This window comes from Miniopterus natalensis, chromosome 2, assembly GCF_054644295.1.
Source record: "Miniopterus natalensis isolate mMinNat1 chromosome 2, mMinNat1.hap1, whole genome shotgun sequence".
Classification (NCBI taxonomy): domain Eukaryota; kingdom Metazoa; phylum Chordata; class Mammalia; order Chiroptera; family Miniopteridae; genus Miniopterus; species Miniopterus natalensis.
The window spans coordinates 180,556,957-180,584,618 of record NC_142082.1 but is presented as its reverse complement, the minus strand read 5'-3'; the positions used below and the strand labels follow the sequence as shown (position 1 = coordinate 180,584,618).

At 50.3% G+C, this 27,662-nt stretch overlaps 1 protein-coding gene across 1 annotated transcript in view; it reads left to right on the top strand.

Annotated features, from left to right (window-relative positions):
- Positions 1–240: 240 nt before the first annotated feature.
- Positions 241–27,662, top strand: part of TMEM184B (transmembrane protein 184B) — a 43,053-nt gene continuing 15,631 nt past the window's right edge. Inside the window, exons 1-3 of the mRNA XM_016222460.2 lie at positions 241–364; positions 21,242–21,491; positions 23,023–23,188. Coding sequence (XP_016077946.1) covers positions 21,300–21,491; positions 23,023–23,188 — 358 coding nt within the window. The 5' untranslated portion in view covers positions 241–364; positions 21,242–21,299. The remainder of the gene's footprint in view (positions 365–21,241; positions 21,492–23,022; positions 23,189–27,662) is intronic.

Sequence of the window (27,662 nt, the reverse complement as noted above, 5' to 3'; positions counted from 1 at the left end):
GAAGCTCTGTGGTGGGCAGGGTTAGGGGATCGGGTTGAGGTGGAGGCGGCGACTTTCGGCTGGTTTGTTCGCTAGCGTCAAGAGAACCCGGGTTGAGCCCACCGCTCGGCGGAGAGCTGGAGGTTCGGGGCGCGGCCCCTTTAAGGCAGAGCGGGTGATCTCAGCGGCACGCTCGCCGCCCCGCCCACCCCGGAGGCGCGCTCAGCGCGCAGGCGCACGGCGGCCGCTCTTCTCAGTGTCCGGGACGCGCCGCGGGCGGCGACTAGACTCTAGGGCAGCGGTGCCGCCAGCCCGCCGCCCCGCCCGCTCAGTCCGGCCGTCGCGCGTCGCCGCACACGCCGCACCACCGCCATGGGCTCCTGAGGTACCGCCCGGCAGGTCTCGGGCCGCAGGCCCTGAGGGGTCGGCTGTGGGCTCCAGGGGGCGGGGGCTGCTCGGTTTTGAAGGGGGCCGAGCAGGGGGCGACCCGCGGGTCACGTTGACCGCGGTCCCCGGACGGGGAAGGGACGAAGGCGGCCGGCCTGGCTGAGGAGGGCGGGAGCGTCGGTCACCCCGCCCGTGCCGACCTACGTCCCCTACCGCCCCTGCGGGGTCGTGGGGCGGCCCGTGGGTGTGCCCTGGCCCCCTCTTTGCCAGCGTGGCGGCGCCGGCGCTTGGAGTGTAATCGGACCTTCCCGTGGGGGTGGCCGGGGGAGACGGCAGGCCGACGCACAGCCTCTTTGCAAGTGGGATTGTGTGCGCTCGGTGGGTGTGCTGGCGCCTGGCACCAGCCGAGTGAGTGGGGGAGGCATCCGTGCCTTGTTTGGGCGGCTGTGATCTGGAGGGGCGGTTGGCCTGGCAGTGCCTTTGGGGGATGCTTGCGTGGAGGGCGTACACGCCTTGCATACAGGTCAGCTGTTTGGAGGGGCACCCACGGGAACCTGGCACTCCAAGGATATTTGCCTCGGAAGAGACCATAGAGACTGGCTTAGGGTGTGTGTATCCATCCTGTGGGCTGTACGTTTCCTCCCTGGGTGCAAGGCTTGGGTCCAGAGTTGGTTGACTCCAGGCCATAGCAAGGCATGGGGTTGTGGGTGAACATGGGTATCTGTTCCCAATTCATATTCCCCCTGAGGTTGTGCAAAGCCAGACACCCCCACACACACCCTCAGGGCACCTTGTCACAAAGCAGGTGTTTGCATGCCTGATAGCTGTGTTTGAGCTAAAGGCCATGTATTATTTATCTGATAGCCTGGTGCTTTATGTAAGGCAAGAAACAGCAATCTGTGCCCTGGAGGCCCTTATGCTGACCTGCACCTGCAGAGGAGGTAGGGGACTCCCTTGAGACTTCTTCACAGGTTTATGTTTGCAGCGCCCCTTCCCATCCCCCCCCCACCTGCATGCTTGGTGGGCCCCTGAAGCCCTGCACACCAGGGCATCCTGTCAAAGGGTGCTGTGTGTAACATAATTGGGGCCATGGGGTGGGAGGGCCCCAGCAGCCTGGGCCAAGTGCCCATTTTGTCTGGCCTTATACACAAATACATGTTGCCCCCTGTATGTAGGCCCTCTTAGGTCAGTGAGGGAATCAAACTTAGAAACAGGTAATCACAAAGATGTGAAAAATATAAAACAATGAAGGGTGTACAAAGTAGTTTTAGTGCTGGAGAGGGGCAATGTGGCCAGCAGAAAGGACATGACTGACACGAGGGGACAGCTGAGCTGAAGCGTGACTAGCATTCATCTGATAATGTAGAAAGTATGAAATACATGCTTTCTACGTGTATTTTTCCAGTTCATTCTCTCAGCAGTTGTGTGAGTACAGAACTTGTTATCCCTATTTGGCAAGTGAGGAAACTGAGACCCGGATGGAGTGCATGACTTGCTTGTCCATGGCACGTGGCAGGCCTGGATGGAGTCATCCTTGAACCAGGACCTTTCTCTTGCTGCCAGACCTTGCTGCCTTGTAATTTACTGAGCATCTGCTACTAGGGGCACAGGGGTCTGAAGCCCCGTTGTCTAGCCACTAGAGGCACCCATTCTGCTGGGGAGATGGACATAATAGTGACCCCAATCCAGACATGAGGCCTGGATAGCCAGTGTGGACGGAGGATGCACTGTGAATTCCCCGCTGAGAACCACAAGCAACCTGGGGCTATTCGTGTCGTTCTCGGGGTTCTGGATGTGTTGTAAGTTGTTCCCACGTGGCAGTGGGTTGTACAAGGAACCCATTCTAAAGCTCCCCAGGTGGATACGAGGAAGAGTTTCAAGGCAGAATGGGTGCGGATGATGTCCTTGTCCTAATTTACTCCTGTTGGCCGAGTTCTCTACAGCTCAGGGTTTTGTCTGGAGGCTGCTTTCTCCCCTCTGCCTTTGAGGTCTTGCTCCTGGTTTCTGGCGGGCCAGCCCAGCTCTCTCCCCGAGAGGGGCTCAGTTCTATTTCCAGTCCCTGCTGTGCTCATTTCTCCCCGTCAGTTCCCTGGAGTGGAAACAGCCTTGGTAAGGCAGAGTACAGCTCTTCATTGTTTTGAAACTCAGTAACAGTGAATGCCCTCCTGGCTCTGCTGGGCCTTTAGACGGGATTTGGTGTGCGAGTTGTGGAAGGCCAGCAGCTGGGCCCTGGGAGAGCTCTGTGTGGGGTCTACTATAGGACCTCCACAGCAGTCAGTACTCACTGAAGACCTGCTGTGTGCCTGGCACTGTGCTAGGCCTAGAAAGAGAGGCCTGAGTCGTGCGATGTGCCTTCTAAAAGGCTGTGGTTGGCTAGAGGACCCAGAGTGCCACAGATATGTGCGGGACAGTGCTCCACTTGTGGAAGAAACAGAGGGCCCTAACGGGGCCAGAGGACAATAGGAACAACAGCTTGTTTATTAGGCATTTACTGTGTGCCAGGAGCAGTTCAAAGCGCCTTCATAAAATAGTACATGTCATCCTTCCCCCGCCCAGTGAGGTGGGAGCAGTTTCCCTCACACTTTGCAGAGGAAGCAGCCTAGGAGTTAAAGCTGGACTGGTTGGTAGAGCTGAACTTTGACCTAGAGGGTGTGACCTCAGAGCCCATGCTCTTTCCTCACTAACCCTGGGCTGTCCCAGAAGTCCTCCTAGAAACAAAATGTCCTGCGCCTTGAGACTCCTGCAGAAAGGGGCATTCTAGGCCTGAGCAGAGGTGTGGAGGTCAGAAATACCTAACCTCCTAGGCCTGGCTGTGGTAGGCCTGGGCATGAAGACCTCTGAAGGCCCTGCTAAGGATTTGAACTTGACTCTGGTGTGGTCATCAGGAGCCCTGAAAATTTCATAAACATCCTCAGCAGTGTGTTACAGGACATTACGATCATCTCCCTCCTCCTTCCTTTATTCCCGGCAGAGAACTCCAGGAAGACCCGGCCTTCCTCTCTTTTGCTTTCCCTTAGGTCGCTGGCATTCCTTTTAGTTTTTGAGGCCTTCCCTTCTCCACTGCTCTGGGACCCAAGTTCTTTCTGGGTCTCATGGGTTCTCACTGACTTCTCATGCCACAGATCTGGAATGGACGTGGGCAGCTCCCTTTTCCATTTGAGAGCTGCGGTGGCTGTCCGTCGTCCACGTGCCCACGCTCACCAGCACTATAAATACAGGCAGAGAGTGGGGACAGAGTGGGAACTGGAACCCAGAAAGCCAGGTTCATCTATTGGATCCCCCATGGATTCACTGAGGAGATACCTGCTCTGCCTGCCTCCTGTGCTTGGTGTCTGGCCGCTAGCATTTATGCAGCCACTCTAGCCTTGGGCCCGGAAGGCTAGGGATCTTTGCACAGGATCAGTGCTCAAGCACAGCTGATGGGTATAGGATGAGAGGGGAGGAGTAGGGGAAGTCTTCTGAATTGGGTTCCTTGGGAGAGGAGGCCAAGATTTCAGGAGGGGAACAAAAATGGTTACTGGCAGCACAGGAGCATGGAACCCCTTCTGGGCATTGGTGAGAGAGGGAAGTAAGGAGCTGAGCGGTCGGTGACATGTGGAGAGAATTGGGAGATGCAGTTCAAATCCTCGCTCTCTTATTATCCATGTGGCCTAGGACACGTTGCTGACCAGCTTCTAATTCTCATTCTTTAAAAAGAGGGGGGCCCTACCGGCTGGGTGGCTTAGCTGGTTAGAGCGTTGTCCCGATATGCCAGGGTTGTGGATCTATCCTAGGACAAGGCAATGCAAGAATCAATCAATGAATGTGTGGGTGGGTGGGCAGAGCAATGGATTTATGTTTCTCTCTGTCTCTCTCTCTCCCTCCTTCTCTCTCTGTCTCCCCCACCCCTATTCTCTTTCTCTAAAATCAATTTTAAAAAATAGGGGGGAAATGATGCAGTTGCCTTCATCTGTAAGATGTAATAATGTGCAGCAGTCATGCGACTGTCATGACCCAGTGTCTGTGTGGAGCTTAGCACAGCTCCTGGTACATAGTACATGCTCAGCAAACACTGGCTTTTATTATTACCTTATAGGCTGTTCAATTATTCAAGAAAGAGTTATTGCACGCCTGTGAGCCAGTCAGGGTGCAGGGAGCTGCCCTCACGGAGCTGAGTCCAGCTGGGGAAAGAACAAACACTGGAGCAATTATAGTTGTTACGGGTGCTCTGAGAGAACGTCAGGGCATTCTCACCTGGGCGGGCACTTCTCTAAGGAGGTGACATTTAAGCTGTCACCTGTGTATGGGAAGGAAGCAGGTTCCAGGCAGAATGAACAGCGTGTGCAAAGCAAAGGTCTGAGTTCTTGTCTACAAAATTGTTTGACAGGGGCTCAGCACCTAGTAGGCCCTCAATAAGTGTTAATTGAATGTGATCTTCTTAGCCTCAAGGACAGGAAGGAGAAGGAGGAAAGTGGGAGGAGGCCATGGGAGGAAGAATTGGATGGTCACCAAGTTTTGGGATTTCTCATGTTCCTTCCCCATCATCTCTGCCTCTGCCGAGTGAGATGCAGTGCAGGTACCTAATACAGTGCAGTCCTGGGACCCTGCTTTGCCTAAGGACTGGTGAGTGGGGGCCCTGTGCAGAGTAGTTGAGATGCTGGAATTAGGTAGGTGTCACACCCAGGCAGCATTTGTTCGCATTCCTGTTGCTGTTTGGCTGAAACCCTACACTTGGGCAGAACGTAGGAGGATGTCACGGAGCCTCTGGTTGGTTGGTTTTCCAGCCTTAGCTTAGTGACAGCTCAGTGTCTGGCACCATGCCTTGCACAGAGTAGGTGCTGAAATAGTTTTTGACTAAACAAATGAAATGGTTGGAAGGGTTAATGTCATTGCCACTCTAGATAAAGGTGGAAGGATTCTTGAGAAGTGATGGATATTAAGGCAATCAGAACAGGATTGCTGATTATAACTGAATTTCTCTCAGGAGCCCATGGGGCACATTAAACAGCCTTGGGTTTGCCCTAGGACAGGCCCGGTCTGAGAGGTCCCAGGCCTGGGCTGGGAGGCAGGAAGCCCCACAGTCACCTCCTTTTCCGCCTCTTCTGGGGCGGAAACCAGAGGGAAGATCCCACCCAGAAAACCTTTGTGTCTAACCTGCGTCACTTCCAGCTCTACTAGGTTTAAAAGCTCACACTCATACTGAATGAATATTTAATAGAAAGTTTGCATTTTGATCTTAGTGTTTCAGCCTTTGGAAAACAATAGGCTCCTCTGGTTTTGAAAATAGTACTCATTGATTATAGTAAACTTGGACACAGGAAAGATTGGGGGAATAAGAATAAAAATCACCCCAAATTTCATAACCAAGAAATAATCACTGTTGAAGTTTGGGCATGTTTTTCTTTCTAGGCATAATTCTGTGTTATCTCATCATTTACATAACACCAAGTCAGAGAGGGAGGGAGAGAGAGAGAGATCTTTTCCAACCTGTAGTCTATCCTTGCCGGGGAGCCATGATTTGTGGACTCTGTACCTGCAGGCCATGGGTGGTCCGAGGATGGCTGTTGCCCACCCCCAGCAAAGTGGGTGGAGTGACATCTCTGGAAGTTACTGTATTTATCTCTTGGAAAGGAATTTTCATCTCAGACAGCTTCCTACCCTAGGAGACATGCATGAGTTTGGTGCCTTTATTTTTCTTCTGCTACAGCCCCTGTGGACAGCCTGCACCTAGGGAGGACCTACCTGCTGGCAGGTGGCTAAGAACCTTCACTCTGCTGGGTTGGGCTGCTCCCCAGAGCCCTCTGGTTCACCATTTACAGAACAGCTTTGAGGGAGAAATAACTACCCCAGGCTGCTGCTGTAGCTGGGCAAGGCCTCCTGGTTTCTGCCTTAGCACCCATGTGTTACTCCATCTAGAATGAACAGAGAGCCTGGGATAATTGGCAATCTTTTTGGTGCCTGCAAGGCACAATGCTAGGTGTTGGTGAAGGGATATGTGTGAGAATATTAATTAATATTGACATACTAATACAAATATTACTGTCTTCACTGGACTTTGTGTAAGGCTTTGCAGTTTGCAAATTACAGTTCACATATATTGTTTCATTTAATTCTCCCAGCGGCACCTGGGACCTTATAATTATTGCACCTGTTGTGTAGATGTATAGACTGAGGCTCAGGAGGGTGAATTTGCCTAAGACCCTTTGGAAGGAAGTACCCAAGTTTTTTATACCGAATCCTGTGCTCTTGCTGCTCTGAGTTCCCAGCAGATGGAATTAATTGCTGCTTAGACTTGGAAAGTACGCTACTAGAGAATCAGATCGAAGCTGTGGGGGCCCCAGGAGGCAGCAGTCTGTCTGCCTGCAGGTGGGCTGAAAAGACAGGTTCCCTGGGGGAAGGGCCATGGAGCTGGCTCCGATGGACAGTGAGGTGGCAGGTAGAGAAGGGAAGGACCTTCCAGGTAGTGGGATCACCTTGAGCAGGCACAGAGACAGGAGTCACAGGTAAGCGAGTTAAGGAACAGAGGCAGAGTGAGCTCTCCCAGGGTGCTTATCACTCATTTAAGACAGCCAGACTGGAAACACTTGACCCCTCACTCTCCGTTCCCACTCCCTCCTGCCTACCTTGATTGCACACTCTGGGCCCACCTGCTGCTTCCTTGGGCACTGACACCTTCGACCAGGAAGACCAGTTGCGGCTAGGTGTTGTGTCCAACTGCCCTGGGACTGGGGCATGAGAACCCATCTGTGCTGGGAAGTGCTGAGAAGCTGAGTGGGTCTGGCCCTTCACTTACTTGTGAGGAAATGTAGGTTCATGGGCCAGGGTACTGGGCAAGTAGGGGCTGATCCAGGTTCAAGGCCATCTCCTGACCTGGCACTCTGTCTGCTGAAAAAGGGCTTTTTCTCTACCATTTCTTCATCTGGGCATCCTCAAAACTACACATTGTTAGTATTTCTCCCAATAATTAGGCTTATTTCTTGGATGAGTGATTTAAGTGTATCCTGCCTCTCTAGCCACATTTTAAAAATCACAGATGCCTGTATACATTCACCCAACAGTTCATTCTAGGAATTTATCCTACAGATGTGTTAACACATGTGCAAAATGACTTATTTGCAAGGTTTGTCATTGCTGGCTTATTTGTAATAGCAAAAGATTGGAAGCAGCCTAATGTCCATCAGCAGGGGGCCAGGAACAAATTGTGGTCTGTCTGAACCATGGGATACTGTACAGCCATAAAAAATAAGAGACTCCACTCATGGATACGGAACAACTGCCAAAAAGGTTGCCGTGAAAGGAGCAGGTTCAGGGTGGACAACTGGGATGCCTCCATCTGTGTAACCGGTCATGTTTGTGCACAAGGTCTCTGGGGATTCACAAGAAGTGATTGTAGTGCTTCTGGGATGGGGGCTGGTGCTGGGAAACTGTTCATTGGAGACCATTCATACCTTTTGAGTTCCGAATCATGAATATGTGATTAAAAAAAAAAATTTAAAATAAATAAAATTATATAAACAAGAACCATAACAAATGTATCCTCTCCTCTTGCCCAGTGCAGGAAAGTCAAGGCTCTAGTCACCCCCTCAAGGCCCAGTCAGCCTCACTCAGGCCCCTGACCACCATCTAATAAAAAATGTGTGCTTGGGTCTCACAAAGGGGACCGGGTGTGAGGGTGTGGGTGTTTCTTGGTAAATTCGACCCTAGTCCCAACCTGGGAGAATGGAGCCAACCCACTCTGGCCCCTCTGAAACACTGATGCTGGCTGGCTTGTCATTTTATTTTTATTTATTTATTTTTATTATATTTTATTTTTTGTTAATCCTCACCAAAGATATTTTTTCCATTGATTTGTTTTTTGGGGGGGGGGGGAGGGGGGAGAGAGAAACAGACATCAATGTGAGAGAGAGACATTGATTGGTTGCCTCTTGCACGTGCCCCAACGGGGCCAGGGATTGAACCTGCAGCCCAGGTACATGCCCCTGACCAGAATTGAACCCAAGACCCTGTGGTGCCTGGACTGATGCTCTAACCACTGAGAATACCGGCCAGGGCAGCTGGCTTGTCATTTTAAATCTCTGTTGACCTCTGAAACCTCTCACTGATAGCAAAACCCAGGCCCTCTTTCCTGGGCCTCTTGAGCCACACTTGACCGGTCGCTCTTTCCTCCGTGTACCTAGCTTCCCACCTCCATGCCTTTGCTCAAATCCCATCTGCCTTTCAAGGCCCAGCTCAGTTTCCACCTCTGCATGGCCCTCTGACCTCCCCCGCTTCTTTATCTGTTCCTCTCTACTGACACTTAAGCTGTTTTACATTGTGTCCGAGGTGTCTGGTTCCTCACTGGACTGCGGGCTCTCAGGGCCAAGTCCATGCCAGGCTCACAACCCCTGATTTGTTAGATGTTTGCCGAGTGGGGGGATGGTGGCTGCCTTCTCCTTGGTGGGATTGGAAGCCGTGGGGGCAGGGCCTGCTTCATATCCTTGGACACGGTGCCTGGCACAGGGCAGGCCCGGCCTCACAGCAGGAATAACAGCAGCCTCATGGCTGAGTTCCCGGTGCGCACTCTTTCCTGCATCCTTATGGGGACCCATGAGGCAGAGCTGCCGGGACCCCTCTGCTGCTGAGATGAGGAAGCTGGGCACACATCTTGTTCAGGTCGCACAGTGAGAAGTAGGATCTGGACACAGGTCTGGCTGCCTCCAAGATGACATTTAATCAGTTTACCACCTTCCCCAAGTCACAGCAATAGTGATACCCTTGGCCCACTCTCATTACCTGTCCCACTGGCCATGGCTCCCTTATATTGTTACACGAGTGTGTTTTTCCCCACTGGACTGTAAGCTCTTAAAAGGTTAGAGTCTTGTCTGAGATACCCCTTGGACTTAGCACATAGAAGTTGCTTGAAGGTATGTATTTATACTTTTTTTAAGATTGACTTTAGAGAGAGGAAGGGAAAGAGAGAGAGAGATCAGTGTCAGAGAGGAACATTGATTGATTGCCTCCCAGATTTGCCCCGACTAGGGATTGAACCTGCAACCTGGGCATGTGCCCTCACCAGGAATCAAACCTACCACCTTTATACTTTTAAACTTTTCAAGGTTTGGCCTGGCCAGGTGTGCCTCAGCAGTTGAGCATCAACTTAGGACCCAGGCGGTCGGGGTTCGATTCCCTGTCAGGGCACATGCCCGGGTTGCGGGCTCGATCCCCAGTCGGGGTCGTGCAGGAGACAGCCAATCAATGACTCTCTCATCATTGATGTTTCTATCTCTCTCTCTCCCTCTCTTTTCCTTTCTCTGAAATCAATAAAGACATTAAAAAAAAATACTTATAAACTTTTCAAGGTTTGGCCCTGACCAGTGTGACTTGGTTGGTTGGGCATTGTCCCATGCCCTGAAGGGTTGCCGGATTGACTCCCAGTCAGGGCACATGCCCCGATTGTGGGCTGATTCCTAATAAGGGGGCTTGTAGGAGTGCAGGAGGCAGCTGATGGATGTCTCACGCTTGCAGCGATGCTTCTCTCTCCCCCTCTGCCTTCCTCTCTAAAAATCAATAGAAAAATCTTTAAAATAAACTTTTATTTTTAAAGTAATTAATCTTAAATGTACAATGTGATGGGTTTTTGTGTCTGTGAAAACCTATACAAACCACTGTCCAGACCAAGCTGCAGAACATCCACGGTACCCTGGAAGGCCCCCTGGGGCCTCCTTCTGGTCACCGTCCCTCCCTAGGTAACCGCTCCTCACACCTCCTTGCTGTTGACTCGTTTGACCTTCCTGTAAAAGGAATCTTAGAGAAAACGCCCTAGTGAGGTTCATCCAGGTGGTGCGTAGCCGTGCTCGTTCTTTTTTGTGGCTGCGTAGGACTCCACTGTTCAAGTCTATTTTCTGTGCATGGGCACTTGGGTTGTGCTCAGCCTTTTGCTGTTATAAACGGCTGCTATGGAATTTCTTGTCCGTGGGGCACGTGTGGACTCATTGGGTATATACTCAGGGTGGAATGCTGGCTCACCTCACTCAGTACCTGCTTGTGTGAGTGAAGTTCAGGTTGAAATTTTTCACCGTGGTACCCTTGGGAGTAGCCAGGCTTCTTGCCGAAGATGGTCCCAGGGGCTGGGCAGGTTCAGGGGTCTTGGGTTAGACAGCTTGCTCCCACAGGCAATAGGACTCTAGGTTCAGGGTTCTGCACCTGAAGGGGACCCATTTACGCAGTGTTGGATGGGTTTAGCTGGTTGGAAAGGTGGTCACATGTAGAGGGGTGCAAAGCCAAGCTAAAGAGGCTTGAGTATTGGCCCCTCTCTTCTCAGTTTGGGAGAAAAGTGGAGTGATCAAAGTTTGGTCTGATATATATATTTTAAAAAGACTTAGTTACAGGGCTGAATTAAATGAGCCCTCATGGAAGTGAGGATTACTTTGGATTACTTTGTTGTTCCCTTTACCCCGCCCCCTGCAATGTAGTATAGGTACAGGATTGGATGATTTTTCTTTCCTGGTTGACAGATTTGTGGGAACTTGGTCCTAGGAGAAGGGGAGGAATGTGAAGTCCTAGAGTGGCCTCTGTTGTCTGTTGATGGAAGGGGAGTAGGACTGAGAGATGGGACCCTCCCCCTCCTGAGGGCATGTGATCCTTTTTCCCCTGAAGGCTAACGAAGCAGAATTAGCCAGGCTGGCATCTCTTTCCCTCTAATCCCCTCTAGAGAGGGGCCAGACTGGGGGTTGTTGACCTGCTTTGATGTGGGTCAGCCTTCCCCCAAAGGCAGCCACCCAGAAATTCCCAGAGGCAAACAGTCCTGGAGGCAGGAGGCAGGAGGCAGCTGAAGAGGGAGCAGGATGCCCAGTTCAGATCCACAGTGCCCAAGTCAAATTCTACCCAGTGAGCTATGTTAAGATGGAAGTTTCTCCGTATCTATTAATTAAAATAACAAATCCCTCCCAGGCTGTGTTAACATTCTGGGAACGTATGTGTGAACGTGTTGCCATCTTAGCTGGGCCAGTGGGTGTGTGACAACTGCCCAAGCAAGCACTTCATGGCTGAAACTCAAAAGGGTTTGGATCTGAAGCTAATGAATGAAAATATGACCTTAGAAGGTTTAAAAAAGACCAGACAACCAATCAGGACTGGCCTGGGTGTCGGAGACTGTTGGGAATGTTTGTTCTCAGCCTGACTGGGCTGAAATGTCTGAAATAGGACGGTAACTCAGAGTGCCAGGTCCTGCTCTCAGTGCTTTCCTATGTTCGTTCACCTGTTTACTCCTTACAACTCCCTCAGAGGTAGGTGTGGTTGCAACCCCATTTTACATCTGAGAGAGCTGAAGCAGGAAGAGGTTATATAACTTGCCCACCGACACAAAGCTGGTAAGCAGCAGAGCTGGAAGTCAAGTCTAGGTGGCTTGACTCCAGAACGCACAGCTCTCTCCCAACCCTTGGAAATCTGTGGATTTGATAGTACAGTAAGGGCAGTGTGACTGAGCCTATTTAGCAGGGAATATGGATAAACAACTTTAGCCCTCCAAGCCTCTGTAAGTTGATGTATTAGTTTCTTGCTGCTGCTGTAACAAATTGCAGAAACTCGGTGACTAAAAATGCAAATTGGTTATCTTACAGTTTGGAGCTCAGAAGTCCAAAATGTATTTCATTGGCTGTAATCAAGGTGTTGGCAGGGCTATGTCCTTCTGGAGGCTCCAGGGAAGATTGTTTCCTTGACTTTTCCAGCTTTCAGAGGCCACTTGTATTCTTTGGCTTATGGCCCTTTCCTCTGTCTTCCAAGCCAACAGTTTAGCATTTTCCAGTCTCTCCTCCCTGCTTCCATTGTCACTGTCTTCGCACTTTCACCCTCCTGCCTCCCTCTTTTTTAAAAAATTTATTGATTGATTAATTTTAGAGAGAGAGAGATCGATTTGTTGTTCCACTTATTTATGCATTCATTGGTTGATTCTTGTATGTGCCCTGACTGGGGATCGAACACACAACCTTGGCTTTCACCAACTGAGGTACCTGGCCAGGGCCTGCCTCCCTCTTATAAGGACCCTTGTGGTTATATTGGCCTACCCAGATAATCTGAGATAATCTCTGTACCTCAAGCTCTTTAATGTAATCACATCTGCAAAGTCCCATTTGCCATGTAGAGTAAAAAACTCACAGGTTGGGTGTTTAGCTATGGGCATCTGTGGAGGCCATTATTCAGCCTTCCATGCGGGAAATGGGGGGTGGGAAAGTGGGGGCAACAGCAAGGTGTCTCTGCAACCTGAAGTGAAAATGACTTAGAATAAAATATAGGTGAGATGATGAGATGCTCTCTGACATACCTAAATCCCAAGGCAGGTGGCCGAGTTCAGTGTCTACTACACATAGCTTTGGAAAAAGTAGGTGTCTCAGAAGGGGAGTCAGCCCAAAGATGCCTTTCCTAGAGAAGGGTGGGGGCAGGGCCTGCGTTAGGGGATGTGAGCTCTTGCCTGCCTCTAAGTTGTTTTCTAGGTGTGGCATGGTTCATCAGGCCTTGCCGGGGCCTGGTTGAATTTTGCACAAGACCCCTCACCTCCCTGTCCTCTGATTCTGTGCTCTCAAGTGCCCCTCTGGTGACTGGTTCGGCTCCCTGGCCCCTGATAGGAGAGGACATTCATAAACGGGCACTCGCTCCTCCTCTTCTTGTGAGCTGGCTTTGCCCACCCCTATTCTGCTGTTCCCCTGACCCCCTGGAGCTTGGCTTTCTGGATCTGAGATGAGCTCCGTTCAGCCTCATGGTGATGGCATCCCCCGTGGCAACTCCCAGGGGAGTACCTCCTGGACCTCTGACTTCAAGACCCATTCACACTGCTGTCAGGAGGACTTTGTCAACTGTAGAGGCCACAGGTGTCTGTCACTCAGGACACGCTGCCCCCTTCCCCCGTGAGGCTAGTTAACAGCAGCCTGGGCACCCCTGTCCAAGTGTTAACATATTGTCTCTGTACCTTTTTCCATGATGTTTCCTCTGTCCCCAAATCGATCACGCAGCACATACCTTTTCAGCATGACACGGTCCCTGCCTTCATGGAGCTTGACTCACAGGGTGTTAATGGAATAAGTCTAATCACAGCTGTGGTCGATGCTATGAAAGACAAGAGGACATTCCATGTACAAACTGTAATAGGTCACAGGAGGTGATAACTGTCAAGGCAGGTGGAGATAAAGATGGGGGGAGAGAACGTTCCATTCCCCGCGGTTGGCACAGTGCTGGTGGAGGGTATCAGGGTATCACTGAGGTTTATTTAGAGTTGGAGGAAACTGCAAAGGGCAAATGTTTCTTTACCCAGTAAAAGCTTACTGAGTGCTAACTCTGTCCAGGCTCTGAGGTAGGTGCTGGGGATCAGAGTTGCACATAAGACATAACTCCTGACCTCCAGAAGGTTGCAGGCTAGTTGGGGAGAAGACAGGTGAGAGTAGACTGCCCTGCAGAAGTTCCTCCATCAGCGTGCCTGCCCCAGGGTACTTCTAGTCCCCTTTGATTGGAAGCTTCCTTATTTTAGAAACAACCAGAAAATTGCTAGGCTGTTGGTAAAGACATCTCTCTCTTGGCAGACTCACCTTCCTGTTGCTCCCATCAGGTGGACCAGGTGTGTCCTGATGGAGCACATAGAACGAGTCCCTTTGCCCTCCTTGGTGTGGCCTCCACGTTGGAAGATGTGAGATGGTGTGACTCAGCCTCCATCCTTTGTCCTCACTGGCCTATCTCTCCCTCCAGCCAAATATCCAGATCCTTCAGCTGAGCTCTGGAAAGGGTCCACGGTGGGGAGGCGACCAACTGACCGAAAGCCTGTGTTGTGGAGCAGGTGGCTTAATGGCAGGCACTCAGTCACTGAATTGATTGATTGATTCTTCTTTTCTAAATCCCTTCTGTGGGCCTGGCACCGTCCTGGTCCTAGAGAGAGATACCTCAGGTGTGGGGAGACGGGAGCCCTGGCGGACCCGACCTTTTCAGTTCCAGGAGTGAGCGCAGTGCCGCTGGGTGGGAGGGCCCTCGGCTGAGGCGGTGATGTTAAGGTGACTCGTGAGTGAAGAGTTGGCACACTCCACAAGGACGGGGCAAAGGGGAGCGCACGTTGGCAGCAGATGGGAGCTACGTGTGCAGAGGCCCAGTGTTGCCAGCGCTCAGGGAAGAGGGAGGCAGGGAGGCTGGGACTGACTGTCTGGGCCTTGGGCTCTCTGCAGCGAAGTCAGGACTGCGGCCTTGGTCAGATCCTGATGTTCTCTGGGCAGGAGGAGGGGCATGGTCACTTTTGAAAACACGTGAAAAAACAAACCACACTTGACTTCTGCTTCCTCGAGCAGCAGCCTCCCTGCACCTCTGGAGGATGGTCCAGGCCCATGTCCCTTCACCTTCACCTTTCTGGAATCCAGGACACTTGAAATCCCAGAGGTTCTCCCTAAGTCTGCAGCAAACTAATTTTGTGGCAAAAATCTGACCTGAATTGATGTGAAACTAATTATCATCTTTAAAAATATCTCACGTTTCTCTATGGAAATACTGTGCATTTGATTTTAGGGTGCTGCCCAGACTCCTCTAGGGGTGTCACCATATACACACCATATACAGCACCATAATCCTTCCTAAAATCTGAAAATCTCTGAGTTCCTAAACTCATTTGGCCCAGAGGCCCTGGCTACGGCATAGTGTATCCAAGAAACAAATTCAGAGATACCCAGTCACCTGCTCAGTCACAGTTGGGTGGCATCACCGAGATTTCAGCCCAGTGTCCCTGACTCAGAGCCTGGGACAAAGTACAGACTGTGACCTGGCCTCTTCACAGCCTTCAGGGTGGTGTGTAAATGAAGTCATGGGTGTGGAGTCACCTGGCTGGCACATGGGCCTCCAGGCGAGAGGCAGGACAGGACCAAGCCTTAAGCCTTGACCATGCTTTCTGTCTGACCTGCAGGCTGGGACAGAGAATCAGATACATTGCAGAGAAGAGGGGAACGTGCCAGCCACTGGTTTTCCTCATGGCTTACAGCACTGCCCTTCAGACTTGGCTCACACATCCCTACCAGTAAAAAACTTTGTGAGCACACGCCTGATACGTAGATATTGACATGGTTATACTATATACATGTATTGCTTTACAGTTACATGGTGTACAAAATAAAACCTACACCAAAAATAGAAATCAAAGAATAAGCTAAAGATGAAATCATTTAAAATTTTTTAAATAATTTTGTCAGTGGTACAAAAGGCCTTCTTGGCTTCATTTGCATGATTATTTTTGGAAATTGTCCTTTAATGCTCTGTGAGAGCAGCTGGAAGGCCTGGCTCTACATTCACTTGGTTTTAATGGCTGCCCTCCCTGGAAAAGATCCCTGCCTGGGACACGTAGCTGCACACAGGAAACGCATCACTGGCTTGCTTTCTAAATCGGGCTACTCATTTTCCATCCTGTCCACTGTGCATGTAGAGGATTTCTTGAAATTTGGCTAATACAGTTCCATCCTCCCAGATGCCAATCAGTTGTTTTTGTAAACTAAATGGAAGGTATTTTATTTTAAAGTTCTTAACACATGAGTCCCAAACCCACTCGTTTTGGAAATTTTTAAACAGATTAGAAAATTGTGTTATGTAGGTTTTTAGGAGTTCAGATATAAGAGCTTTTGTAAGTTACAGACTGATACTGTTTTTGGTAACAAAATCCTACCACAGTAGAAACATTTCCAAATAGCACTAGCTTAGGTTTCTTTCAAAGAACAGTGCCTTTCTCATTCATTGTGATAACATAGTAAAGATGCTTAAAAATGTTTTGAAAACATCACTGAGAAGCACACCTCTGACAGTCAGTGTTTGTAGGAAAAAAGGGCAAAGTTGGAATGGATTTTTGGTATAAGAAAGCTGTGTTGGACTCATTTGTTGGGTTCAACAAGGGTTTTTGATTGCTTTGCTCTTTGATTGGTTTTCTACAAGATAACCAGTCAATCTCTGTTGCAGACAACCCTGAGTTACTGCCCGTCCCATTACAAGTTTTGTGGAAAATTCTGCTGTTCTATTGTCTAAAGTTTTTATTATGGAAATTTTCAAGTGCACAAAAATAGAGAAAAGAATATAATGAATTTCTACCTGTCAGTCACTCAATTCAACAGCTAGCAACATTTGCATCCTTGTTGCATCTATCTACCCCCTTTTAAAAAGTAAGTTCCAGACTTCAATTTATTTTCCACCCATAAATAGTTTAGTATGCATCTCTACTTGATAAGGACTTTTAAAAAACTTTTTTCTTTTGAAATCATTGTAGGCTCACAGGAAGTTGCCAAAATAGTACGTAGAGTCCCACATACCCTTCTTCCCCAAAATGGGGACATAATTGCCGTAGGACAACATCAAAACCAGGAAGTGGACATTAGTACAATACTAGTAACTAGATGATAGACACTATTCAGTTTTCACTGTTTTTGCATATGTGTGTTCTATATGATTTTATCACCTGTAGACCCATGTAGCCACCACCACCATCAGGATACACAGAATCTCACCACCCGGAGGGAGCTCCCTATGTTCCTTCCCTCTTTGTATTTGTGACACCTTTGCTGTTCTCTGCCAGGTACTCATCTGTTCTCCATCCTTATAGATTTGTCATTTTGAGGATGTTATATAATGGAGACTAGGCAGTAAGTGACCTTTTGGGATTGGCTGTTTTCAGTAAACACCATGTCCTGAGCTCCATCTGGATTGCTCCCTGTATCGATCCTTTTTTAAAAAAAATTTTTTTAAATATGTTTTTATTGATTTCAGAGAGACAGAGGGAGAGGGAAAGAGCTAGAAACATCAGTGATGAGAGAGTCATTGATCGGCTGCCTCCTGCACGCCCCTCACTGGGAATCGAGCCCGCAACCCGGACATGTCCCCTGACTGGGAATTGACGGTGACCTCCTGGTTCATGGGTTGACGCTCATCCACTGAGCCACACTGGCTAGGCTAGTTGTTGTTCTTGTTGCTGAGAAGTATTCCATGGTCTGGACACACCAGTGCTTAACCTCTCACCTGTGGAAGCCATTTGTATTGCTTCTAGGTTTTGGTTATAACAAATACAGCTGCTGTGAACATTGGTGTACAGGTTTTTGTGTGAACATAACTTTTCATTTCCCTAGGATAAATGTCTAAGAGTGATTACTGGGTTGCGCATGTTAGTTTTATAGGAAACAGCTTTTTATAACAGACTGTTTTCCAGAGTGGCTCTACCATTTTGTATTCCCACTGGCAATGTATGTGAGCTCGTTTCTCAACATCTTCGCCCGCATTTGGTGTTGTCATTACCTTTTATTTATGTGTGTAATGATAAGTCATTGTGGTTTTAGTTTGCATTTCCCTAATGGCTAGTGATGTGAAACAGCTATTTATGTATTTATTGGCCATGCATCGTCTTCACTGAAATGTTTATTCATGTCTTTTGCCCGTCTTCTAATTTGATGGATGCTTTTTCTTTTATTATTGAACTTTGACTACTTTTTTTTTAAATTAATTTAAAATTTTTTTTTAGAGAGAGAGGAAGGGAGAAGGAGATAGAGATAGAAACATCGATGAGAGAGAAATATCGATCGGCTGCCTCCTGCAAACCCCTTACTGGGGATCGAGCCTGCAACCTGGGCATGTGCCCTGACAGGGAATTAAACCTGCGACTTCTTGGTTTCTGGGTCGACTCTCAATCACTGAGCACCAGCTGGGCCTGCTTACTTGTGAGACCTGGGCAGGCAAGACATCTTTCCCAGTAGGTGCCTGTTCTGAGTGTAAAAGGATAGGACCTCAGGGTCCATCCGCCCACCCCCAGCAGATGCACACTGTGAACAGTTTGTGAAGTCTAGCACTGCGTGCTGTCCTGGGTCCAGGAAGCAGGGCGAGTTCTGGGAGATAGCCTGTGAGGAGCCGCCGTCACCTGCTTGTCCTGGCTGCCCGGGGCCATGTGTCTGTGAGTCAGATTATTGTTTCAAGTATTTGGGGAGATATTATGAAAACCCTTGAACCATTTGGTGCTACCCCAGGCGGCTGCAAAACCAGATTCCACATGATTCTTCTCATCTCTCAGTTGGAGAAAATATTACTTACTTCAAAGTTGCTGTGAGACAAAACTAGAGATAATGTTTGGGGAAATGATTTGTAAACCACAGGGTGTGGCTCCACAACATGGCAGGCACCGGTCAGGCCACAGAAACTTCCCATCAACGTGGCCTCCCCTCCCTGTGGGGCCTGAGTCCCTCCCACCCCTTCCTGTGAGGACAGTCTCCCAGCTGTGGTAGGACAGGCACAACCCTGTCTGGTAGGAGGTTCTGGAGTGGAGGGCAGGTCATCCAGGGCTCATCCAGGCCTGGTAGGGAGACAGTGTGTTTATAGGATCTGAGTTTGAGCCCTGGCTCTGATTTTGGGGCAAGTCACCCACCCTCTCTGAGCATGTGAACTTGGTGACCTACATGAGGAAAGTGAGAGAACTCAGTGTCACTCTGGGGTTAAGAGAGAGGCTCTTGAGTGTGAGTGACAAAGCCCAGGAAGAAGCTGGGCCTGGAGCCTGCTGGTGTCCCCTCCTCTGGGCAGGGTCAGAGCTCAGCAGTTGGCCGGGGAGACTATGCAGGGGCCTCGCAGCACTGCCTTTAGAGCAGAATAGCCTTTGACACTCTTGCTCAGAAGGTGAGGATTTAGGCATCTTTGTACTTCTGCCGCTGCCCCCCCCCCCCCATTTTTGATTCCCCTTGTTTGTTCATTTAATTTGGGATGATAGACTAAGATGATGATTTAAACCCAAGTCTCCTTTTTTAGGAAATATTTCTCGCACTGGTTTTTGATTTTGCAGCCATTCTTAGGCTATTCTTAGACTTTTCGCTGTGTCGCTGTGCCACCAGTCTTTATATAGATACCGTCTCCATTTTTGGTTTCTAATCTAGATACATCTCTTGGTCTGTATGTTAGAGATCATTTATTTTTATAGGAAAGTAGAGATTTGTAAAGGGCTCTCCTAGGGTGGAATTTACAGCTAAGAGCATGTGTGGTGTAGATGGTGGCAGAAGATGCTGCAGACATTGGAGAGGGCAGTGGCCAAGCTGGGAAGCGTGGGGAGACGGTGGGCGAGACAGTGGGGAGACATCATTGGGTCAGGCTATGGGCCCAGGTGCACCCCAGGAAGGCCCAAGGAAACCTCCCGTTGGTGTCAGTATGTTCTTGCTGAGAATATCAGCTTAGACTTAAAATTTGTTAGAGGTCAGGTGGACTGCCTTCGGGGTTCACGCTGAGATTGATTGGGTTTTAGGGTTTGGCCATTTTCTGGGTCAGGCAGCAGAGTCCCCAGAGGGGACACAGGGCTGGTTGGTCAGGGACCTGGGACTTGAGTTCCAGCTAGGGCTCTTTCCAGTGTCCACACTCTCCGTTTTGCATCCATTTCAGCTGTGGTCAGAGGGTCCTCTGGTGGCATTGCAGGTTATTTCCAGAGGCTGTGATTCCAGCAGTTAGTCTTCCAGGGCGTCTGCTGCATGGAGATTCTGAAACCCCAGGGTGGTGTTTACCTGCCTGTCAACAGGTGGCAGCACTGAAGGGGATGCCTTTTCAGGCCCTGGGTGCAGGAGCACAGGAGTGGGCAGCCCTCCCAGGAGCATTCCAGCTCTTTGAAAGTGGTTCCAGCCTCCAGCAAGCATCGGTCCCTGTTTGTTAAATTGGAAGGAGAAACCTAACAGCTCTTTCTTGGGTGACATCCAGTTTACTTTTTACTTATTTATTTGGTACCACGGGTGCTGAAGTTGCCACTAGGAAGCGCTGGGTGACATGAGAGCCTGCCTGGGTAACTGCATAGGACCCTGGAATGCCATCCTCTGTCCTACCTACCTGCCCCATCTGGGTGGGAAAGTAATCTTTCCCATCCAGAATCTTCCTTTATGTTAATTTCTTCAACTCCGTTCTTTGCTTCTCTGTGAAGTACCTCACATTCCTTTTGAAATAAGGAATGAAAATCAGTAGATAATAAAGTAAATATTATAAATGCCCTCGGTGCTGAGCTTGGTGCTGGAGATTCAAACATGGAAGGAAGTAAGGTCTTACGTCAAAGCGTGGACAATCTCAGGAGGCTAAACGTGTGTGCCACGAAGAGCGATGCATGACCCAGATTAAAAGGTAGGCAGCTTGGCCTGGCAGGTGTGGCTCAGTTGGTTGAGCATCGTCCCATGCACCAAGAGGTGGCCGGTTTGATTCCTGGTCAGGGCACATGCCCGGGTTTTAGGCTCAGTCCCCAGAAGGGGTTGTGCAGGAGGCAGCCGATCGATGTTTCAGTCTCTCTCTCCCTCTCCCTTCCTCTCTCTCTCTCAAATCAATAAAAACGTTTTAAAAAAGAGAGAGAGAGTGCTCTGGAGAAAAATTAAGCAAGGAAAGGGGCCAGAAGCACCTGGGGTGGAGGAGGGGTTGCCATATTGTGGAGACCTAAGAAGTGCTGGGCAGAGACAGGCATGTGCAGGCCTGCAGCAGGAGCAGGCGTGGCACATGCAGGGTAACAAGAGGCCCTCGTGACTGGAGTAGAGGATCGAGGTGGGAATTGTAGGAGACGAGATTCATTCAGAGCTATGGAGGGTGGTCTTATGGGCTGTGGTAGGGATGGCAGCTTCTACTCTGAAGGAGATTGCAGTTTTTAGAGAGTTTGAGCAGAGAAGGGGCTGGTCTGGCTGACATCTTCGAAGGCTTGCACAGCTGCTGTGACTGGATAGCAGGGATGAGGGCTGAAGCAGAGAGACTGGCCGGGAGCCTGTTCCATTAATTCGGGAGAGACACAGTGAGGCTGGGACCAGTGTGATGACTGGGGCCAGGGTAACATGTGGTCAGAGTCTGGGCACGTTTGGAAGGTGGACGTAGAAACCTGGGAGATTCTTTCCAACACTGCCACTTGAACCTGGAGGAGGCTAACATTGTGATTTCCTCTCTCTAGGCCAGCACGTCGCTTACTCCCAGGGTTTCTCTCAGGGAGCCCCCTGCTGCCGGGTACCATGACGGTGAGGGGGGCCGCACTGGCCCCGGATCCAATGTCTCCCACGACTGTAGCAGCCTCGCCCAGTGTCTCCGAGATCCCTGAGGGCAGCCCCACAGCCATGGAACAGCCTGTGTTCCTGATGACAACTGCAGCTCAGGCCATCTCCGGTTTCTTTGTTTGGACAGCTCTGCTCATCACCTGCCACCAGGTACCTCGGCCTGTCAGGAGTCCCTGAGCCTGAAGGCCCTTTAGAAGGATCCTGAGAGGTTTCTAGTTCAATAAGGTTTAGTTAGGCTAGGGCAGGCAATGCTAGCAGTAAATAAACCATAATCTCCAGAGTTGTACCTGGTAGAAGTTGATCTTGCTCACACCCTAGCCCAGTGCAGGTCAGGTTCCATTCTGTGGCTCCAGCATCTTGCAGCTTCAGGGCATCATCCTTCTGACCACTGGAAGGAGGGACGTGTGGGCAGGCACTCTGGATATTTTACCTTTCTAGATCCAGAAGTGACACTCATCTCTTCTGCTCACTGTCCCTGGGCTAGAACCGGTCATGTGTCCAGCCTAAGCTGCAGGGAGCCCGGCGACTGTGCCTGGCACGTGGATGTCAGTGACCCTTTTGCAGATGAGAAAACTGAGACCAGAGAGGGGAGGCAAGGGCACTAGCCTATTTACTTACAGGTTGGTGGCAGAGCTGGGGTAGAAGTCAAGTGTCTTGTCCCCCTGTGCTCACAGGCCCAGAGGAGCCTGGCGTAGGCTGAGACATACCTTGGCTGTGTAAGGAAGGAGAGGTTTGAAGGTTACCAGCATAGATGGGAAACTGAGCCCATTTGGGTCTCCTTTCAGCTCCTCGCCTGCCTCCCTGTGTTCCCCATCCCTCCTAGAACCCAGTTGCTTCCAAGGCAGTTGGCTCATTGCAGACAGGGAATATTTTGCTCTTTTCCTCTTGAGCCCAGGCCTTGTCTGAGCCAAGTAGGAAGTCATGAGAGCTGGGGCGGGAGACTCGGCCGCTGGAACGAGGATCCCGGTAGAGCAGTTTTTGGCATTATGTGTAGCTTTTATTTTGCCCCGACTTTCCAAAAGCTGCATTTAATTCTCCCAACTGCCCAGTGAGGCAGGAGTGCTGCCTCCATTCCACAGCTGGGAAGGTAAGACACAGGGCAAGGACATCCCTGCAGCTGCTCAGCCAGGACGCTTCTACCCTCCGAGGAAGTGAGGGTCCCACCTGTCCCGCCCTCCACACCATGCGTTGGTTAAGGGATGAGGCGGGGTGGGCACCCACCCACACGCCCATGTTTTAGCTCCACGGCCCAGGGATCAGATGTTAGGAAGGTGGGGGGTGGGGACACACTGAAAGCCTCCTTGCACCACACAAACCTGGCTGTGCATGTGGGTCCCCAGAGTACTCGTTACAGCTGGATTCCCCGGCTCTGATTTAGATAGTCTTGAGTGTGTCTCATGTTCCCGTGAGGCTGGCCTTGGCACCACTGCCCACACCCCACAAGCTTTCTGCACCGCGTGGTCTGATGCTCACAGCAGCTTCACACCAGAAGTTTATCACCCCATTTTACAGAGGAGGCTGAGGCTCAGGGTTGAGTAACTTGGTCACAGAACTAATAAGTGGCGGGGCTAGATGTCCCCTCGGCCTGCCTCCTCCTCGGGGGAGCAGAGGGGCGGGAGGCGCGCTGCTGGGACAGTCAGGATGGTCGGGTCTCTGGCTGACACTGCCCCTCTGCCCCCAGATCTACATGCACCTGCGCTGCTACAGCTGCCCCAATGAGCAGCGCTACATCGTGCGCATCCTCTTCATCGTGCCCATCTACGCCTTCGACTCCTGGCTCAGCCTCCTCTTCTTCACCAACGACCAGTACTACGTGTACTTCGGCACCGTGCGTGACTGCTACGAGGGTGAGGATGTGTGGGCGGGCCGCAGGGCGGGCTGGGCCAACTGGGCAGCGCACCTGCTCCTGCCCGGTGTGGGAGTCACAGGCCCCTCTCCCCGGTTCCTCCTCGAGGGGCCACCCCTCACTTCTTCACCCACCTCAGCGTTTCCATCCAGGCCAGATCGACAGGTAATAGCACAGGTGTAGCCAGAGTCCCACCTTGCAGATGATCTTTGCAATGTGGCTCCCAGAGCACCGTCACAGATACCTGGAAGCAGGGGCTCTCCACCTGTGCCTCATTTATCAGTTCTGATGTCTCAGATGGGGTGCGCAGGCAGCAAATAAGTGGTCTGTTTGTAACAGAAACTCCAGGTACCAATGAGTCAGGGTTTATATTGGGGTCTGTGGCCTGGTGCTGCCGGGCTGGGCCTCCCTCCCCATGTGTCTTAATTCTGAGGGCTTTGTCCCAGGAGGAACTCTACTGTGCCACCCAAGAAGGTGACTTACTGCCTTTTGGAGACCTCTGTTCTTACATGTGATGTGTGATGTAGAAGCAGCACCTGCTGTGGTACTGAGCTCCATGCACGGGCCAGATCCAGTGCTGGGTGCTCGGTTGCAAAGAGGAAAGCCAACCCTTACCCTGCCTGTCCTTGGGAATCTGTGCCACCTAAACAATCACCGCAGGGGACAAGCACGTGCTCTCACCAGGGCCCAGTGGTCGTGTCCTGGGGAGGGCAGGAAGCTGAGACTTAGAGAATGAGCTGATGTGTGTCAGAGGGAGGCTGAGGAGAACCCATCCTGGGCTGAGAGGAGGGCTACATCTTGGGGGAGGGAGGGGTCTCAGTATGTCCAGCTGGGGGTGTAGGAGCTGTGCGGGGCCTATAGCTGGAGGGGGGATTGCACTGGGAGGCACAGACAGGGACATACATAGCCTTGCAGGCCATACAGAGAAATTTAGATCTTTTTTCTAACTGTTTGTTGATGCATAAAAATAGGAAGTGATGGGAAATTGCAGGTTACAGAAATCTCCTTGTGGACTGTGGGTGAAGGAGGAAGAGGCCCCAGGACAAGTCACAGGCCATCAGTGTTGGACTCAAGATCCCCTCTCTGATGCTGGCCCTCCTCTCCTGGTTGTGTGTTTTCCCGTCTCCTCCTGTACCTGCACTGCTGGTTTCCTGTAGGGTGACTTGACATGGTTTTCCTTGTGCTATGACCAGGCAGCTCAGAACATGACATGACCTGTTGTCTGCTTCCCTGACCCAGGAGGGCTTTGTCCTTGGCCCTGGACTTCATGGATATTGGCATGTATGCTCATTCCCCCGAGAAACTGGAGTCTCTTTTTCTGTCCCAGTATGAACCTGTGTATCCCTGAGAACTCATGGGCCACAGGAAATGCCTTTGGATTTGTTGAGGAAATTCAGGTGCCTAACACAGTGCACACCACCTGCCCCTTCAGCCACACTGGCCTCCTTTCTGGCTGGGCACATTGGGTGGTTGCCCAGTACCCTCAAAGCTCTTCTGTGGCCGGCTCCTCCTCCATCTTGACTCCGGTGTCCCCTCAGAGAGGCCTTCCCTGTTGCTCCCACTCCCAGCACCCTGTCTGTGTCCTCGGGACCTCATTGTGGTTTGTAGTTCTGGGCATGCCTGGTTTCTTCTACCTTCCTGAGTAGCCCCTTCGCTCCATGAGCACCAGTGCCGACAGAGCCGGGCACTATAGGCGCTCGCTTATTCTGGATTTTTTGAATGAAGAAGGGCTGCTATGTAATACCTGCTGCATGCCCTGTATTCATCCACATGGGGCCTTGTTCAGTTCCCTGGCCAGTGTCCCTGCCCAGCTCTGCCAGGTGAGGATGCTGAGGCCAGGTGGGGCTCTAAGTGCCTGATGTTCCTGGAAGCAGCAGAGTCCCCAGGGAAACCTCTGGGTAACTGGGGAGCCACAAAGGCTGGGGTTGGAGAAGATGAGGCCAAGAATCCTTTTCCATTCAGCTGCTAGCCTCGCATGGGTGCCCGGGAGCAGCCTCTGCTTGCTTGTTCATTCAGAATCAGAGCTGTCCCCTGCCAAGGGGGCCCTGAAGACTGGGGTGCATGTCAGAGGGGGGCACAGCCAGGAAGCCTTCACATCATCCTCACTCCGTGGCCCAGAGGTGGCAGCAGATGCTTGGCTACCCCTCCCACTCCAGAAGCCTCTTTATTCAGGCCTGGCCTGTCCAGACCTTCCTCCCAGCCCTATAAAGGTCCTCGCAGGAAGTCTGCATCTCCTAGCAACACTATTGTCCCCTGGGCTCCTCCCAGGCAGTATACAAACAGGACAGCAGCTGCCCTGGAGTACCGGCTGCCAGAGTTCACAAGCCCATGGTGTCTGAGCTGGTGGCCTTGGCCCTTGCCTTGCCCTTTCCTGTGCCTCTGCTCAGTGTCTTGAACCCTCTCCCATTGTTCTTGTATCCACAAGTGCTGCCACTGTCCTCGGAACCTGCCCCTGTAGCAGGCTTGCTAATGGGGTGTCCCTTAAAGTTCAAAAAGAGCCCCCATTCAGTCCACCCTTTCTTCTATGTCTCCCGAGACCTGGGAAGGGGCGGGAATGGATAGACTGGGCTGCGGAACTACTTCAAATTAGTCAGGCTCTCTGCTGGCCATTAGGCAGACATTTGCTTTTCTTTTTAACAAAATTAAAACAACTAACATTTTACTTTGATTAAAGTCATATGTGCATATGGCTGAAACAGGATGCCCCAACTCCTTGCTCCCGAGTTCACTGCACTTTCAACTCTTTTTTTTTAAATCAGGAAAATGCTCTAACGAACAGAGCTACCCGGCCAGGGCCACTTTCAACTCTTTAAGTGTTTTTTGCCCTAGAATAACCCAAAAATGTGCTTATACTGTTGTGTCAATTTTTCAGTTTTATGTAGTGTTACGTGGTGACTTTCTCCTCTGGAAGGCTTTTGATTTAGGTACTTACTGCCAACTGCACACACCCACACAAGGTTTCTTTCCTTCAACTTTTTAACGTGACTGTACACAATTTTTTCCAAGTCTGCATTTCGTGTTTGTGTTATTACGTGTCTGTAAATATTGTTCAAGGCTGAGCCTTCTGGTGTCTCGAGATGACATTTTCTTGTACAGCTTTGCTTTTCCTCTGCTTACTGCTTGTCTTGCTTTTGGGTTTACTGTTTTCTATGTCTCTGTCATTAATTTGTTCCCAAATGCTTCACTGAACAAAGAGAAAGTTCTCTCTGAAGTGAGACATACCAGTTAATCTATTAGCTCTGGGATTTCCCTCGGTGGTAGTCCTCCTGGAGCCCTGCCCTTCGCTCTCTGCTCAGCTCTCATCCTGGGTCTTTCCTCCACTGTCATCCTGGGAATCCTGGTCTCCTCTCCTGTGCCGAACCACCTGTTCCCTGGATGCCATTTTCCCCTCGTTCGTGATTTGCCCTCTCCTTTGGTTAGAGCATGCCTTCCAGGGGCTTCCTGAGAAAAGGGGTGCATGGAAGTTCTATTTTTTGAAATCTGAAAATTGTCTGCACATATAGATCATGTTGTTCTATCTGATTAGTTCTATCTGATTAGTGGGGATATGATTCTAAGTTGGAAATCATTTTCCCTCTGAATTTTGAAGGCACGTCTTTCACTGTCTTTTAGCTGGAATTCCAATGTTGTTTTTGGAAAGTCTGCTGGATTCTGATTCTTTTTTTAAGATTGATTTTAGAGAGAGGGAGAGACATCAATTTGTTGTTCTACTTATTTATGTGTCATTGCGTCGTAACCATCTGAGTTACTCAGCCAGGGCTGGAATCTGATTCTTAATGTCTGTATGTGACCTGCCTTTCCCCCTGCTTTCAGGACCTTTATTCCCAGTATTCTGAAATCTCACAAGGGGCCGGATATTTATTTGCAGGGCACCTGGTGGGCCCTTCACTGTGAAAACTCATGTCCTGAGTTCTGGGAAATGTTCTCATATGTTCTCTTGCTAATTTCTTTCCCTCTAGTTTATTCCTCCTTTCTGGAATTCCTCTTAGTAGGATGTTGCACTTCTGGATTAACCTTCAAGTTTTCTTTATAATTTTCCGCTCTTTTGTTCTATTTCCCAGGAGGTTTTTTGTTGTTTTTTAAAATATTTACCTTTGAGCTTTTCTATGGAAGGTTTTTTGTTTTCTTTATCATGTTGTAAAACATCAGGCTCTCTTTCCTGCTCTTTTTTTAATAGCCCCTTGTGCTTGGTATTGGAGAGAGTATCTCCCCTTCTGTGGGATGCTAATTGCAGTTTTCTTCTGTTTCCTGCATTATCTCTGTCTCCTGACTTCCGTGTTTGTTTGCTTTGGTCCTTGACCTTTGTGTTAGAAGCTCTCCTCAAATGTCTGGTTTCCTTAGCTATTCTTTATATTTAAGAATGGGGCTTACACTGCCAGGCCTCCTAGTTGGGTGACAGGACACAGGGCGTTTCCTGTGCAGTGGTGGGGACAGGCACTAATGAAGATTTTTTTATTCTGGGCCTGTTTCCCCAG